This window comes from Protomyctophum bolini (assembly GCF_963924005.1).
Source record: "Protomyctophum bolini genome assembly, chromosome: 12".
In the NCBI taxonomy this organism is placed as follows: Eukaryota; Metazoa; Chordata; class Actinopteri; order Myctophiformes; family Myctophidae; genus Protomyctophum; species Protomyctophum bolini.
In genome coordinates, this window is record NC_137873.1 from 45,580,641 (window position 1) to 45,599,290 (window position 18,650).

At 43.7% G+C, this 18,650-nt stretch overlaps 1 protein-coding gene across 2 annotated transcripts in view; it reads right to left on the reverse strand.

Moving 5' to 3' along the window:
* Positions 1-18,650, reverse strand: part of LOC308325835 (coatomer subunit beta') — an 82,118-nt gene that overhangs the window by 8,937 nt on the left and 54,531 nt on the right. Inside the window, exons 2-16 of one of the 2 annotated variants that reach the window (XM_080778542.1) lie at positions 17,941-18,047; positions 15,951-16,088; positions 15,358-15,444; positions 14,768-14,894; positions 14,215-14,363; positions 13,557-13,703; positions 11,898-11,997; positions 10,893-11,035; positions 10,408-10,607; positions 9,621-9,731; positions 8,733-8,821; positions 7,572-7,678; positions 5,567-5,710; positions 4,777-4,907; positions 1,299-1,506 (exon numbers count right to left, since the gene is read on the reverse strand). In XM_080778542.1, the coding sequence (XP_080634668.1) occupies positions 1,299-1,506; positions 4,777-4,907; positions 5,567-5,710; positions 7,572-7,678; positions 8,733-8,821; positions 9,621-9,731; positions 10,408-10,607; positions 10,893-11,035; positions 11,898-11,997; positions 13,557-13,703; positions 14,215-14,363; positions 14,768-14,894; positions 15,358-15,444; positions 15,951-16,088; positions 17,941-17,943 (1,884 nt within the window). In that variant the 5' untranslated portion in view covers positions 17,944-18,047. Of the gene's footprint in view, positions 1-1,298; positions 1,507-4,776; positions 4,908-5,566; positions 5,711-7,571; positions 7,679-8,732; positions 8,822-9,620; positions 9,732-10,407; positions 10,608-10,892; positions 11,036-11,897; positions 11,998-13,556; positions 13,704-14,214; positions 14,364-14,767; positions 14,895-15,357; positions 15,445-15,950; positions 16,089-17,940; positions 18,079-18,650 lie in introns of those variants that run through there. The other variant, XM_080778541.1, reaches the window with a different exon arrangement.

Below are 18,650 nucleotides of genomic sequence, written 5' to 3' on the forward strand. Positions count from 1 at the left end.
TTCTCCAGGGAGTAGTTTAAAGTGTTACACAGTCACCTGTTTCTCCAGGTAGTAGTTTAAGGTGTTACACAGTCACCTGTTTCTCCAGGGAGTAGTTTAAGGTGTTACACAGTCACCTGTTTCTCCAGGGAGTAGTTTAAAGTGTTACACGGGTACCCGTTTCTCCAGGGAGTAGTTTAAGGTGTTACACGGGTACCTGTTTCTCCAGGGAGTAGTTTAAGGTGTTCCACGGGTACCTGTTTCTCCAGGGAGTAGTTTAAGGTGTTACACAGTCACCTGTTTCTCCAGGGAGTAGTTTAAGGTGTTACACGGGTACCTGTTTCTCCAGGGAGTAGTTTAAGGTGTTACACGGGTACCTGTTTCTCCAGGGAGTAGTTTAAAGTGTTACACAGTCACCTGTTTCTCCAGGGAGTAGTTTAAGGTGTTACACAGTCACCTGTTTCTCCAGGGAGTAGTTTAAGGTGTTACACGGGTACCTGTTTCTCCAGGGAGTAGTTTAAGGTTTTACACAGGTACCTGTTTCTCCAGGGAGTAGTTTAAGGTGTTACACAGTCACCTGTTTCTCCAGGGAGTAGTTTAAGGTGTTACACGGGTACCTGTTTCTCCAGGGAGTAGTTTAAGGTGTTACACAGTCACCCGTTTCTCCAGGGAGTAGTTTAAAGTGTTACACGGGTACCTGTTTCTCCAGGGAGTAGTTTAAGGTGTTACACAGTCACCTGTTTCTCCAGGGAGTAGTTTAAAGTGTTACAGTGTTCTCCAGAGCCAAATTCCAATACCCAAAATCTCAGCCACTCGCTCACTCCCACTCGGTCACTACAGCATGGCAAAGTATGGTGAAATTGGTGACCTGCCGAAATATGTTACCATCTTGTGGACTTCACACAACTACATGGAGGTCTTTAAATATGTGGCCTGAATACCGCTATAGGTTGAACTTTGCTAATGAACAAACTGCAACGATTTTCATTCGGACACTGACATTATGTGATGTATGCAAGATTTTCACATTATTTCAGCAGGTCACCAATTTCACCGTAACACCACCATGCTGGAGTGAGCGAGTGTGAGTGAGCGAGTGGCCGAGATTTGGGGTATTGGAATTTGGCTCAGGGAGTAGTTTAAAGTGTTACACAGTCACCTGTTTCTCCAGAGAGTAGTTTAAAGTGTTACACAGTCACCTGTTTCTCCAGGGAGTAGTTTAAAGTGTTACACAGTCACCTGTTTCTCCAGGGAGTAGTTTAAAGTGTTACACAGTCACCTGTTTCTCCAGGGAGTAGTTTAAGGTGTTACACGGGTACCTGTTTCTCCAGGAAGTGTGCCACCCTGGTGCGCTGCTCCTTGGGGATGGTGGGAAGGACCTTGTCGGCCATGCTGAAGTCTCGCCTCATCACGGCCGTCTGGTACTCCAGAACCGACACCAGCAGAGAATACGACACGATGTTCAGCTCCTTGTCCCCGAGGTAGAGGCGGTCGTCTTTAGGGATGTAGCCCAGGAGATACATGGTCCTATACAACACAACCAGGAGACACATGGTGCTTAGACCAGGAGATACATGGTCCTAAACACAACAAGGAGACACATGGTGCTTAGCCCAGGAGATACATGGTCCTAAACACAACCAGAAGACACATGGTCCTTCAACACAACCAGAAGACACATGGTGCTTAGCCCAGGAGATACATGGTCCTATACAACACAACCAGAAGACACATGGTGCTTAGCCCAGGAGATACATGGTCCTATACAACACAACCAGAAGACAAATGGTCCTTCAACACAACCAGAAGACACATGGTGCTTAGCCCAGGAGATACATGGTCCTAATATATACAACACAACCAGAAGACACATGGGCCCTCATTTATCAATCGAGTGTAAAATCTGCCACAGATTAGAGTGCAGGTTTCGTAGTACACCCACGTCGCCACAACATTTATAAAGTGATCGCAAACAGCTGATCCTTCCTTAATTTCGTTCTGACGTTCATAAATGTGACGGCTGAAATCTATCTGGCACGCCCTATGAAATCAAGCCTCGCCCTCGTTTTTGCGACTGAACACATGAAATACGACCTGTGGGAACCATGGAAAAAAGGTTTCTCCCGTGCCTTGCTGCCCGCCTCACCTACCTTTCTCACACACACACACACACACACACACACAGTCACACACACACACACAGTCACACACACACACACACACACACAAGCACACGCAACTTGCAAGCCCAACTAACTGGTGTCTTGTTAAATAAATAAAGAACGAACACCTGCATGAATTAAATAAAGTTGTAGGCCTACCCTGTCTGTTTCCCTCTCACCTCGCTTGCCTTGCTGTCATGTTCACGCACGCACCTACATGACACGTACATTGACATCGCATCGCCATGAATGGAATTAGTTTGTAGGCTGGCCTATATACATTTTACCCATTCATGCGCAGTGCACGGCGAAGGGGTGATACTGCGCACTGCTGTGATATTAAAGTCCTGTGGGTGACTTGATTCCTGCATGAGAGATAGGCTATCATGTATCCTGCTAGTACTTACTACAAATAGGCAAGCTGTATGCTTGTCATTGTCACTTGTAAATAGGGATGCTCCGATCACGTTTTTGGGGGCCGATCCCGATCACCGATCTTTTTTAACTAGATCGGCCGATTCCGATCCCGATCCCGATCTTTTTTAATATTTTTTTTAATTTTATTTAATTTTATTTATTTATTTATTTTTTTTACTTATAAAAAAACCTGGCAACCCGCGCCCGCGGTCATTTTCCGCTAGCCTGAGCGGAGCTCCCTAGCCTGCTGGAGGGGCTCCCATCATCCCATGCACCCTCGAGAGAAAAAAAAAGGAAAATAAATGCAGCCTTGAGCCTACCAAATATGTTGTGGTCTTGGAGCTGCTTGATCACCTCCTCCCCCTCTTTTCCCCAAAAAGCCAATCCCAATAAATCCAAAAGTAGTGTGATTCTGTGTGAATACTCAGCCTAATTACTAACGGATAAACTATCAGTCTTATCCGAAATCTGTCAATCTTTGTCAACTCAACACGTGTTGACAACGCATTGTAAACAGAAACAGAAGCTGTGTGTCACACCAAAAGTGGTGACTTATAGAATTCTGTAGCCTACATTAGAATCATCACGCGATCCTCACCCCTACACAGCTGCAGTGACGGATTAACCCCTCTCAAGGCCATGGTGCTTCACCAAATCAAAAGGCCCTACAGATTCAGCCAATTCATTAATTAATTAATATGCATGCGTTTGTTTAGCGCATATCCACTACTGCCTGCGCTGCTGCCGTACTGGGCACAGCCTTTTCAACTTCAGTCTCTGCTAAACTATTATGTAAGGACTAGGAGATTACTTTATGGTTATTAATACAGTCATTAACAAGAAACATGCATGGCAATGATGAGATGGGGAAGAAACGATGCTGTTTCATGCATTTTCTTATAGCCTACGCCCTACTGTATTCAACAGCCAAACAAACAGCTGATTGATGGACCACGCATATCATACCTGTGGGTGCAACGTCACTGAAAACTTTCATAATAGAAATTAAATTAATTTACTCACGAGTGCTGAAATCGTGAAATGGAGGATGTAAGAACACACTTTTGTTGCATTAGAGCAGCGTAAATATGAAGTTTTGCGCCACGGTCTTGTGTTTATATTCCTTGTACATAGGCTGTATGTTGTCGTAACAACACACGTTGTGTCTGAGTGAGGGGGCCTTCGATTGAACAAAGGGGGCTTCTGACTGTGTCGCTTACTCGCCTCCCCTCTGTCAGAGGAGGAAGCGACGCGCAGCCGTCGGGAACCCCCCCAAACCGACTGCCCCCCCGCCCTCCCGAAAACCGTGAAATGCATAGGCTCATCTTACTGGCTGGCTGCAACATGCACATTTCTAAGAAAGTTGTGTCAGGCCAGGGCACACTACTTGTCTAACAATTTGGATTATAGTTAGCACTTAGCTCCCTTTGCTAACTACTGGACTGGAGATGATGAGCTCTCTCCCTTTCTCTCCGTCTCCCTCCCTCGCTGGGGTGAAGACGTGCGTGCTCTTTCTCGCTCTCTCTCTCTCTCTTTTCTCTCTCTCTCCCCCCTCCCTCCCTGGGGTGTGTGTGTGTGTGTGGGGGGGGGGTATTCGTTGCGCTGCCAGTGCTATACTTCTCCATTAAGCGGTGCAGAACCGAGAAAGTGACACATTATTTTTGGATGTAAACGGCGCAGATTTTTGCTTTGGAGATCGGTTTCGCGGATCGGTGGATTTTGCACGGCCGATCCGATCCGATCGATCGGTGATCGGCCACCGATCGATCGGCAACCGATTGATCGGCGCATCCCTACTTGTAAATAAAGGAGTGCAGTCCATTTATCCATTACTTGTAAAGTTGGAAATCTCTCTTTTGTTTTTTACATACACATACCGTTTTATATTAACATTTTAGGATTGAAAACATATGTTTAGATGCCTGTGACAGCGTGTCAGCAGTTCAGACAAGGCTGCTCCGCTTGTGTACGACAGAAAAACAGCGTAAGCCAGCTGCCGAGCAGACGTGGGTTTTGAACGTTGTCAAGTTCAATTTCAAGCTTTGCCGGAAATGGTAAATGTCGAAAATGTCGGCAATTTCGGCGTGCACCCATATTTTGGCGTACGTGCGGTTGATAAATGAGGGCCATGGTGCTTAGCCCAGGAGATACATGGTCCTACAACACCTCTACAGAGTAATAGACCATGGTTATTTATATTGTATTGTTTTATCATCACCTGTCCAGGTGAGCGATGGTGACGATCTCTCCTCCTACGAAGTAGTTGAGTCTGTTGACAGACGAGGTGTAGATGAAGCAGTCTCCAACCCAGAGACCCGTCTTCACGACCTCCTGGATTTCACCTTGAACCTGAAGACACAACAACACCCTGTTACTCTACAGAGTACATAGACCACCCTGTTAACCCATTTAGACTTAAGTTCGATTCTACAAATGTCTTCTAAATCCTGACAGTTTTCTGAAAAACGTTTTATTTCTATGTCAGTGGTTCTCAAACAATTTCATGTCAAGGACCTCCAAAAATATATGTAATTGGCCGCCGACCCCATCTGAAAATATGTTGTTCCAGGGACCCCCCAGAAGCAAACATTTGAGTTAAAAATAGGGATGCACCGAAAGGGAAATTCTTGGCCGAAACCGAATACCGAATATAGGAAACAGTTGGCCGAAAACCGAATATCCGAATATGATTAATATTATATATCTTTTTTCCTACCATTGCTGTCATGGCCGTACCTTAAAGCTACCTGATTTATGGCAAAATAAATGGTTATGGCAAAACGTAACCACTATTATGGGTCCATAAAACATTTATTCAGCTCTTTTGGATGCATTAATTGCATACACTATTCGGTGATATATTTTCTACCTATTCGGGCTGAAACCGAATAGGCAGAAAACTCATTTTTAGCCATTTTCTGCCGAATATTTTCTGCGGCCGAATATTCGGTGCATCACTAGTTAAAAACGTTAACTCTGAAAGAATATATTCAAAAGGGCGGAGTTACCTCGAAAGCGTCCTCGATGCCGTCCTCCGTCACTCCCTCGTTGTTCTCCTGAGACGAAGACACTTTATCTGCACAGTAACGCAGGATGAAGAACGACTCCTCTGTGGCCATGCACACCAGCTCCCCCGAGTCACTCCAGAAGATCTACAAGACCATAGAGAACATTACATTACACACCAGCTCCCCCGAGTCACTCCAGAAGATCTACAACAGTGGTAACCAACCTTTTCAAGCCCAAGAGCCCAATTTATTCCCAATTGTAAGCCAAGATCTACCACTAAAACGTGACAAGACAAATGTATTAGAAATAAAAAATATTAGGACAAAAATACAAATACATTTCTTTGTTGAGTTTTTTTAAATAAAACAAAATGCAAAGGACATGCATTGCTTTTACAGCACAATATTTTGTTTCTCATTTCAATGAATATTCACATTGGCAGATGTTCAAATGACATAGGCATAACATGACCATATATATTTGCACAGATATGGTGACATACTCTCAGGGTCAGCCCACCTTTAATGCTGCTGTGACTGCACTTTATCTGCAAGCGTTTTTAAATCTGGTTCATATTTAGTGATTGCCAGTCTGAGGGTCTCTTTTAGATGTGAGTCAGTCATACGTGTTCATGATAGCGTCCCCGACACGTTGAATACTAAACTTATTTGTAAAGTTCGAACGCCAACTTTTAACCAAACGTGGGAGAAACACTGTGCACGGCTGCACGCACAAATAAAGAGTGCACTCGCGCACGCACATGACGGATTATTATCGATCAAAACAATCCTTAGCGTCGCTTACAAAAGCATGTGTTGCACAGCATGAATGATAAGTAATCACCAACCTGGCTGGATAAATATCAGTGGTCCATATCCATTGTGTGACCTGCTTAACGAGCAACGGTAGGCAGCCGAGTAAGTTACAAGCTTAGTAAATGAATAGTCTACTGTAGCTGTGTGTCAGATGTTCTGTCTGAAGTAGTCAAAGCCAAGGAGAATGTTACAATTTAATTCACAATCGAGCATCTTGCCCTGCATCGAATATCCCATGATAGAACAGCAGGATAAAAACAGATAGTCTGTCTATCATGCATGCATCCATGAGCTAAGCGTCAAGCCCTGTCTAGGACCCATGCACTTCCTTCAAAACTGTGGCTTTCTTGTTCCAATAGTTAGAATCTTCAACTCTCACTGTGTCATGTTTTGACAGCGGCACTAAACATTTTGACACTTTGTCATAGTGATATTTATCCAGCCAGGTCGGTGATTACTTATCATTCATGCTGTGCAACACATGCTTTTGTAAGCGACGCTAAGGATTGTTTTGATCGATAATAATCCGTCATGTGCGTGCAGCCGTGCACAGTGTTTCTCCCACGTTTGGTTCAAAGTTGGCGTTTGAACTTTACAAATAAGTTTAGTATTCAACGTAAGTGTCGAGGACGCTATCATCATGCTGCGTTCACTGACGCTCTGTGCTGCCTGCGAGGGAACAACAGACACACAGGACACAGCACATGAGCACAGAGTGCTAAAAGGGGGAGGGCCGAGGGCGGTGCGGTGGAAGCAAGGGGAACAGATCTTCAAGCTAAAATGCATCGAGCCTCTACACGTTGTTAGCTTGTAGCTGGTGCTCCAGTGCTCATGCATCGTCATGTATAGCATATTAACAGACATTCATACATATACACCAGTAAGACGCGCAAACGCGGGAAGCGAACGCAGCTGAGACCCTGCAGATCATGTCTGTCTGTCTGTGTGTCTGTCCCGCTGTTACTGTATATGTGGACCTGGCCCCTTTTGTGCCCATATATGGAGCTGAGTGGACCTGGCCCCTTTTGTGCCCATATATGGAGCTGAGTGATTGCTGATGCAACACACTCCATATTTGGATAGCGGGACAGACACACGGACAGACAGACAGACAGACATGATCTGCTAGGTCTCATAGTAAGTGCTCACTGCATTCGCAAACATATATAAACACACATATATACCGTACATGTTTGGGCTGTATCTCGATGCGTCGGACCAGCTCCGTGTTCTCCCAGTCATAAAAGGCCAGACCGTTCACTGACCTCACCCCGAGAAGGAACCCTCCGTAGATACCTGCACACACACACACACACACACACACACACACACACACACACATTTATATCCACATGTGCATGTCCAAACATTGTGTACACTCACCCTAGTATAAAATACTATTATATCTGTTGTCATAGCAGCACTCACTTTAACCACCTGTCCGTCTCTCTGTCTGTCTGTCTGTCTGTCTGTCTGTCTGTCACACTAGAAAAGCTTTACTGCGATTAAAACAAATCCTGCTGCACATTGTCGGAAAGTGCACTTCGTTTGGCAGGTGTGAAGCTTCATTAGAATCCTCATGCGCATCAAAGAACCGCATTCTACTCCGCCAAAAAAAAAACGGGGGTTTCGCTTCGCTTCCAATCGCACTTTGATTACGATCCGGTGCAGGTGGTAATGCAATGTTGCAATCCGCAGCAAATAAAGGAAATGAAGCAAAAAATGTGGCGGGTGAGGAGCTGAACACAGTTGGAGACGGAGAAGGGATATTCTACGCAACGCAAAGATGTCCCGTTACCGTGGATAGACGTGGTCGAATGAGGAGACTGAAGCCCTGATCGAAATGAGGACGAGAACATTAATCAATTTCTTAAGAAAACACATAAAAACAGTGCAGTCTACAGAATTGTCTGTCTGTCTGTGCGTCAACATGGAGTGCTGTCACTGTGTGGGGATTAGGGACTTTCTTCATCTCCATAAAATTGTAAACATTTTGCACTGCCGTCTGTTCTCAGTGCGCTCAGCGCTGTGCCTCCATGCCCAAAACAGTGAATGTGTAGAGAGAGAGAGAGAGGTCCAGTCCATGACGGCACGACGCATGCACGTTATGAGTATAATTGTAACACATAGATTTCACTGTGTAGGCTATAGTTATAGTATAGTATATAGTTATATATATATATATAGTTAATGAATTGAACACATTGATAAGGTCCCTGCTGCGTTTCCAATTGCTTATTGGTTATACGGCGCAGTGTGAATGCAAAAACCGCAGCAAATTAAATATGCAAGAATCCCAACGTCTCCGCCCAATCGCATCGAGTCTACCTACGTCGTCCCTACTGCTTACCTTCTGCACCAAAGTCTGGTTTGAACGTCTTCTTCTCCTTGAAGTTTTTGAAGATTTTCACCAAGCTGCTGCTCTCCCTGATGGCATACCTTTAAAATATAAACACAACAACAACATGACATCATACCTTTAAAATATAAACACAACAACATGACATCATACCTTTAAAATATAAACACAACAACATGACATCATACCTTTAAAATATAAACACAACAACATGACATCATACCTTTAAAATATAAACACAACAACATGACATCATACCTTTATATATATATAGGTATATATATAGGTTTATATAAATATAAACACAACACAAAACACAGTTTTTTTTTACTTTAAATCTTTATCCCACGGTTTTGTAACCCAGTTTTTCTTTTCACCCAGTGCCAATTATCTAAGTAATCCTGGGCGCTACACTTCCTCTGCCAACCTGGGGGGGCAGCGGACTGACCTCATGCCTCCTTCTATGCATGAGGAGTCCAAGCTGCTTATTTTCACCTGACATTGGGGAATTTCCCCGGCCGGACGTAGCGCGTGGAAGGGACACGTTATTCTGACCAGTTCCTTTCCCCTCCATCAGGCACCCCGGCTGGCCAGGGGGAGGCAGTTTTAGAGACCAGGATTACTGCATGTTTTTGTGAGGGTACCTACCCTAGGGGACATGGGGAGAACATGCAAACTCCACACCGAAAGGCCCTTTCGCCAACCCCGACTTCGGGTATGGGCACTGATGACATGGAGGAGGGAACACGCCGCCAGCGCCCACAGCGTCCCGAGCGGGAATCGAACCCAGGACCTTCTAGCTGTGAGGCGACAGCACTACCAACTGTGCCACCGTGCCCCGCCCCAGTAATACAACAGTAATAGAGTAGTAATACTCACTCAGATGAGTCGTGGGCCCAGACAAACTCCTGAGCTGAACCGAAGCTCTTGTTCCTCAAAGCCATCGCTGTGTAGATGATGTACTCTCCATCCCCACACACCACCACGAACCTATGAGCACACACACACACACACACACACACACACACACACACACACACAATATGATGATGTACTCTCCATCCCCACACACCACCACGAACCTATGAGCACGCACACACACACACACACACAATATGATGATGTACTCTCCATCCCCACACACCACCACGAACCTATGAGCACACACACACACACACACACAATATGATGATGTACTCTCCATCCCCACACACCACCACGAACCTATGAGCACACACACACACACACACACACACAATATGATGATGTACTCTCCATCCCCACACACCACCACGAACCTATGAGCACACACACACACACACACACAATATGATGATGTACTCTCCATCCCCACACACCACCACGAACCTATGAGCACGCACACACACACACAATATGATGATGTACTCTCCATCCCCACACACTACCACGAACCTATGAGCGCACGCACACACACACACACACACACACAATATGCATATTTTAATAATCTAGGGTTTGTAATGGACCAGATTCTCGGGCTCTATCCCTAGGGGTAAGGGGGTAGTTATTACCTTCCATTGGGGTTGTGTAGGATGGTCTGCCCATGTCTTTGACAGCAGAGGGGTAGGTTAGGGGTAGGTTTAGGGTATGGGGGTACCCATGGGGGTAAGGGGGTAGTTATTACCTTCCATTGGGGTTGTGTAGGATGGTCTGGGGGTAGATCTCACAGCTGCCCATGTCTTTGACCGCCAGAGGGAGTCTCTCTCCATCCTTGATCTCCGTGTCGCCCATGGCCTTCAGGTTGGCCTGCTGGACCTCGCTGTGTTTCGCCCAGATTATCTTACCGTTGGTGTCCATGGACATGGCTGGCTCCTCCCTGCCCAGCTGTTAAAATACATTATATTACTGTAGAAATACATTATATTACTGTAAAACACTGTTGGTGTCCATGGACATGGCTGGCTCCTCTCTGCCCAGCTGTTAATATTAGGGCTGTCAAATGATTAATATTTTTGACAGCCTTAGTTAAAATACATTTATTATATTATATTAAACATGATGATGCTACCTTCATCTATATAATAATAATAATAATAATAATAACCACCTTGATGATGATGCTACCTTTATCTATATAATAATAATAATAATAATAATCATAATAATCACCTTGATGATGATGCTACCTTCATCGTAGCCCAGCGCTACGTTGTTGGATCCTCTGAGCCCGCTGACGCACCACACTCGCTCCATCCCATAGTTCAGAGTGCTCTCCAGACGGTATGTGGAGCTGTGCCAGATACGCACCGTACCTTTAAGAAGATCAACATATGGAATGAATTCTGTACTGGCCATATATGGAGTGTGTCCTGAGTGTACAGGGTTTGATGAGGTCAGATCAACAGGTCAGGTCAACAGGTCAGCTCCATATATGGAGATCTAAAGGGTAGCAGTGTCTTGAGTGTACAGTACAGTACAGTATATATGCATAGTTTAATAATATAGATATTCCACTGTTACGTTCTTAGCTTACCCATGTTTCAAGCTGCAACCATTTATGATTATTTTAGGTGTATTTATGTTGTATGCCGTGTTCCCTACTGTATGTAAGGTCATGTAAATGTATTCCACTGTTTGACTGTCTGTTTTTCCCTTTTGTGTTTCCTGTGAGGACTGCGGATGAAAATGAGCATCTGTGCTACAGTATATCCTGTGTATTTACGTCCATTAACACATTCTGACCTGAGATCAGATTCTAAAAATGTCTGTTTGAAAATGACAGTTTTCCGAAAAAGCCATGTTTCTATGTCAGTCATCTTCGATAAAAATAAAACAAAATTAAATAGCTAAAGCATAATGTAATGCTAACACCAAAAGGGGGTTCCGCCTAAAATGGGTTAATATGCATTGTGTCCTGTCCAAATAAATAAATAAAGTAAAGTAGGGCCCAGGTAGGGTAGCGGTGTTGCTCATCCCACCAACAAGCTGTACCTCGTTGTAAAGGTGACAAATCAACAGATTCAAGGGGTGTGTGTGTGTGTGTGTGTGTGTGTGTGTGTGTGTGTGTGTGCGTGCGTGTGTGCGCGTGCGTGTGCGTGTGCACGTGTGTGTGTGTGCATGTTTGTGTGTGTGTGTGTGTGTGTGTGTGTGTGTGTGTGTGTGTGTGTGCCGTACCATCCTCTGATCCGGTGATGATGATTGGTAGTTCAGGATGGAAGGAAACACATGACACATTCTGGGCGTGGCCTTCCAGGGTCTGAACGCACGTCTTGTTCTGAAAAGATCATAAATGCTCCTTTATTAACCTTTAAATAACCTTTAATAATCCTTTATTAACCTTTAATTAACCTTTAATAATCCTTTATTAACATTTAATTAACCTTTATTAATCCTTTATTAACCTTTAATTAACCTTTAATAATCCTTTATTAACACGTTTAGAAACGCAGATGGCAAGATAAGAATTAAGCATGGAATAAAGGAATTAAGCATGGAATAAAGGAATTAAGCATGGAATAAAGGAATTCGCTAGCTTTTAATCACTTCAAATACTCTTTCATCTGAAAATAACTAATGACCGAAAACAGCCGTCGCACTGCGATGTGTCGCAAGCTTGTAGATCTGCTGTTTTTGGTGCGTCTATGGAATCCAGATGAGTGAAAAGTGAATAATTTTGAACCTGGTCCCAGATCTCCACCAGGCGGTCGTCGGCTCCAGATCTACAATATTTGTATGGTACTTGTTTATGGATTTAACTGTAACAGAAAGTTCTATCCAGGCTATCCACAGTCCCATCTCCCAGTCACGGAGCTGGGACTGACATTACACAGTAGCCTACAGAGACGAGTCGAGCAGCAGCAGCCAGACGCACCAGCTAGCTAGAAGCCAGAGGTGTTGCCATTATAACTCTATGTCAGAAACAAGCCACCTAGGTCTATACAAAATAATACAAAAAGAAGCAACACTGGTCGTTTTTGTCCAATGTTGCCAAATAAGCGATTAGTAAGTAATTTAATTTAATTTATACGCGATTTTGGGATTATTTCTGTAGATTGAAAAAATCACACACATGTGAACTGAGTGGTGCAATTCCCCCCCCCCCCCCACACACCTCCCTCACTCTCTCTCTCTCTCTCTCTCTCTCCCTCTCCCTCTCCCTCTCCCTCTCCCTCTCCCTCTCTCTCTCTCATTACACAGCACTACCCCTCCCTCTGTTTCTGCCGCCCCCTACTGGTATAAATCAGTAACATACTCAGGCTCATGTGCACAGGTACACACACACGTAGGTACATGGACATTGCTGATTGTAGGAGTGGTTGCACCACTCAAAAAAATATTGGGGTCCTTTGCTCTTGGCATGAAAATGTTTGAGAACCACTGCTCTAAAACAATATTAGACAAAGTTTGAGCCACAAACACATTGCTCTCTCTCTCTCTTCTCCTTTTGTATAAATTAAATAGGCCTATTCATGATTCTGCTTATAGAGAAGTAGCCTATGTTAGTTTGTTTTATGGAAACAGTTGTTTGTGTTGAATGTGCTAATTGCACAGAATTATTCAAAAGAGAGAAAATGGGCAAGCCATAAAATAATGCACATTGCACTTGTCTTTTCATACGTCATGTGGAAAAAAGGTAAATAAAAAAAGTAACATTAATGTTGCATAGAGCATCTCTACAATACAGCGTTTTCCTTCAGTTCATCATTGAATTTAGAGCAAAAAAGGTTTTGCGATTAATCGCGCGATTAACTACACAAATCATGCGATTAATCGCGATTAAAAAAAATTATCGCCTGACAGCACTAATTAATATTAGTATTAATATATTCCTACCTGGTAGTCCCAGATCTTCACCAGGCGATCGTCGGCTCCAGAGATCAGGTACGGTTTGTCTCCTCCGCTGTAATAATCTATACAGTTTACTCCTTTATCGTGACCCTCCAGGGTGAAGTTAGGAGAGGAGGAGCCAAGCTGCCACACCTGGGGAGAGAGACACCGGGTTACTATAGAGAGAGAGAGAACACCTGGGGAGAGAGACACCGGGTTACTATAGAGAGAGAGAGAACACCTGGGGAGAGAGACACCGGGTTACTATAGAGAGAGAGAGAACACCTGGGGAGAGAGACACTGTGTTACTATAGAGAGAGAGAGAGAGAGAGAGAGAGTGACACACTGTGGTACTGCAGAAGTATAGCACTATCAGTGACACACTGTGGTACTGCAGAAGTATAGCACTCTATCAGTCCTGTCCAATGAGGCCACAGTACCTTAATGGTCCTGTCCAATGAGGCCACAGTACCTTAATGGTCCTGTCCAATGAGGCCACAGTACCTTAATGGTCCTGTCCAATGAGGCGACAGTACCTTAATGGTCCTGTCCAATGAGGCCACAGTACCTTAATGGTCCTGTCCAATGAGGCCACAGTACCTTAATGGTCCTGTCCAATGAGGCCACAGTACCTTAATGGTCCTGTCCAATGAGGCCACAGTACCTTAATGGTCCTGTCCAATGAGGCGGAGGCGAACTGGTTGTTGTCTTTGGGGTTGATGACGATCTGCATCACGTAGTGGGTGTGACCCTCGAACACCTGGGAGACGGTCCACTTCTTGTCCCAGTCCCACAGTTTGATCAGCATGTCATCTACACGCACACGCACACGCGCGCACACACACACACGCACACAGTTTATATGTATAGTTTCATTATATATTCCACTGTTACGTTCTTAGCTTACACATGTTTCATGATTGCGAACGCAGTGAGCACTAACTATGAGACCTAGTCTGTCTGTCTGTCCCGCTGTTACCCAAATATGGAGTGTGTTGCATCAATCACAAACAAATCACTCAGCTCCATATATGGGCACAAAAGGGGCCAGGTCAAAAACCTAACTTAAAAAAAAACGTAACTTAAAAAAAACTTAACTTAAAAAAACAATCTTAAAAAAACCCAAATATGTACGAGCTGTGTTCGCTTCCCGCGTTTGCGCGTCTTACTTGTAACTACTTGTTATGTATGTGATGCAGGTGATATATTAAACTCACCACTAGAGGTCAGGATGTAGGGCTGCGTGGGGTGAACTGCGATACATCGGATGTAATCCGAGTGAGCCTCAAACATGTGAACTCTCTCCAGGGTGTTGTAGTTGAACACACGGATTTGCATGTCGTCCTGAAATCGGTACAATACATTAGCATGTTAACAGCATGTTGAAAACGGTACATTACATTAGCATGTTACTAGCATGTTGAAAACGGTACATTACATTAGCATGTTAGTAGCATGTTGAAAACGGTACATTACATTAGCATGTTAATAGCACGTTAAAAACAGTACATTACATTAGCATGTTAACCCATTTAGGCCTATACAAAAGCAATTCATTATTATTTATTATTAATATGCCTCCGACCCCCATCTGAAAATATATTGTTCCAGGAACCTCCCCAGAAGCAAAGATTTGAGCTAAAATGTTCACTCTGTAATGTAATAATATATATATATTCAAAGATTTGAGGCACATTTTCACGATTGTTCAAAAATAGCAGATGTACAAGTTGTAGATCTGCTATTTCTCAATAGCTAAAGTGTAACATAATGCTTTGAAACACCAAAACGGGTTCCCTGAACTCACCGCTCCCGTTATCACCCAGTTCTTCCTGGCCACAAACTTGGAGGCTCTCACTGGGAGATCACACACCTCGAAGGTCTTCACCAGAGTCTGTGGAAGGACAGCGTTAGTTATGGTATGGGACAGTATCTTTCAGTGTCCGCCAAGCGCCTCCCCAGTGTCTCCCCAGTGGCTGCAGTTTCTCCCCAGTGCCTCCCCAGTGTCCCCCCAGTGCCTCCCCAGTGCCCCCCCAGTGCCTCCCCAGTGCCTCCCCAGTGCCTCCCCAGTGTCTCCCCAGTGTCTCCTCAGTGCCTCCCCAGTGTCCCCCCAGTGCCTGCCCAGTGCCTCCCCAGTGTCTCCCCAGTGTCTCCCCAGTGCCTCCCCAGTGTCCCCCCAGTGCCTCCCCAGTGCCCCCCCAGTGCCTCCCCAGTGTCTCCCCAGTGTCCCCCAGTGTCCCCCCAGTGCCTCCCCAGTGTCTCCCCAGTGTCCCCCTGAGTGCCTCCCCAGTGCCTCCCCAGTGTCCCCCCAGTGCCTCCCCAGTGCCTCCCCAGTGCCTCCCCAGTGTCCCCCCAGGGCCTCCCCAGTGTCTCCGTGTGTGCGTGCGTGCGTGCGTGTACCTGCGTCTCGTGGTTCCACACACACACAGATCCGTTGTAAAGCGAGGCTAACATCCACGGCTCGGTGGGATGGAGGTCGACGCTCTTGACCCGGTCTGACCTCGCCGTCAACCTCCTCTTGATGTCCAGCCGGAGAGGCTGAAAACACGGAAACCATTCATCACTTCATCACTGATCCAGACGGAATGGATCTACCATATGATAACATTTATTGAAACACGGAAACCATTCATCACTACACTGATCCAGACGGAATGGATCTACCATAGCATTTATTACACTGATCCAGACGGAAGACCAAATAAACAACTACACTTTAGAAACAAGACCAAATAAACAACTACACTTTAGAAACAAGACCAAATTAACCACTACACTTTAGAAACAGGACCAAATAAACAACTACACTTTAGAAACAAGACCAAATAAACAACTACACTTTAGAAACAAGACCAAATAAACAACTACACTTTAGAAACAAGACCAAATAAACAACTACACTTTAGAAACAAGACCAAATAAACAACTACACTTTAGAAACAAGACCAAATAAACAACTACACTTTAGAAACAAGACCAAATAAACAACTACACTTTAGATTCGGCACAAACAAGAGACTAAATTATTTTCGCTCCTATGCCACCAAAATGTGTCTATGATGATGTCCTGTTTTGGCTATATAGAAGTGTATATTTGTACGTCTCTAAATGTTATGATGAATTGAACAAGGTGGACCCTCTTGTAAACAAGTGTAATGCTTTATGGTGTCGTCCACTCACAGTTAACAGTCTGTATTGAGTTGAACTTGAAATGTACTGGAATTCTGCAAAATGTTAATAAATCAAACAAACACTGGAGAGGATCTACCATATATGGCCACTGGGCACGTTACAAATAATTAAATGCTGAGTATTGCGTTTTTGGACAAAATGTGAAAACACTAATTAAAAATCACACCCGTGTGAAGTGAGGGGCGCTAGTATATTAAAGTCTAACTCATGTTGATTAGGTGATGTAAAACAAACGGTGACAAAACAAACATTAAAAGCCATTAACAATAAAAAGACAATATGACGTAGATTTTCCCCTCATTGTCAATGGCCTTTACAAAACAAACATTAAACTAAAGACAAACATTAAACCTGTATATAGGAGGGGCTAGCACCCCTCAAAAACAATCGTGAAAGAAAGACCAAATAAACAACTACACTTTAGAAACAAGCCCAAATAAACAACTACACTTCAGAAACAAGACCAAATAAACACTACACTTCAGAAACAAGACCAAATAAACACTACACTTCAGAAACAAGCCCAAATAAACAACTACACTTCAGAAACAAGACCAAATAAACACTACACTTTAGATACAAGACCAAATAAAGAACAACACTTTAGAAACAAGACCAAATAAACAACTACACTTTAGAAACAAGACCAAATAAACGACTACACTTTAGATACAAGACCAAATAAACAACTACACTTTAGAAACAAGACCAAATAAACAACTACACTTTAGATACAAGACCAAATAAACAACTACACTTTAGAAACAAGACCAAATAAACAACTACACTTTAGAAACAAGACCAAATAAACAACTACACTTTAGAAACAAGACCAAATAGGGTCCCCGGACCCCCTCAAGGTGGTCTCTGGGGGGGTTATCCCCATAGATAGAATTAGACGGTAGAAGAGGCTCAAAGAGTGACACGTAACGTTGAATCAGAATAAGAAGAAGGCTATTTCATGTTCTTTATGTTCTTTATGTATGTTTAGATGTATAAATAATGATATGGACGTTAAACAGATCTATGAATGAATAGATGTATAAATAATGATATGGACGTCAAACAGATCTATAAATGAAGAGATGTATAGAAATGATAAATCAACAGAGATATGAATGTTAGCATGTTAGCATGAAGCTAACCAACACCGGAGCTTCGTGAGGTCACTATAATAATATAATAATAATAATCTCACCATGTTCTCTGCAGCGCTGAGGAGCTCTTCAAAGGAACAATTAGAATAATAATAATAATAATAATATTAATGTTTATTCTTATCGGTGAATCTTCATCTGCAGCTCGAGACTCTTGAGACTCTTTGCTGTCAAACAAACTGACGTGGAACTTCCTGAAACAGCAGCGCATGCGCAGAGCGGCGAGGCCTCGCTGGAAGTGATGACGTGACACACTGAGGTTAATCCAGGTCGAGAGAGAGAGAGAGAGAGAGAGAGAGAGAGAGAGAGAGAGAGAGAATATAGGAAAATATACACAATGACTATTATCTTGACACGAACCATGTCGACACACCACGGACACATTTAATACTGTACATTTTGACAGTATTTTCATATTGTATTGTGAAATTAATGTTCTATTTGCTTGTTTTCTGTTATATTTTGTATTTATTTTATTTTGTTCGGTTCTTTTGTTGAACTTCATGCTTTGGCAATACTGTAGCTACTACATTCATGCCAATAAAGCTAACTGAATTGAATTGAATTGAATTGAATTGAATTGAATTGAATTGAGAGAGAGAGAGAGAGAGAGAGAGAGAGAGAGAGAGAGAGAGAGAGAGAGAGAGAGAGAGAGAGAGAGAGAGAGAGAGACACTACAGCCGGTACGCTCGAGACTTCAAAGGAAAAGAGGCTGTTTTTCCTGTAGAGTATTATATTAACTCTAAGGTTT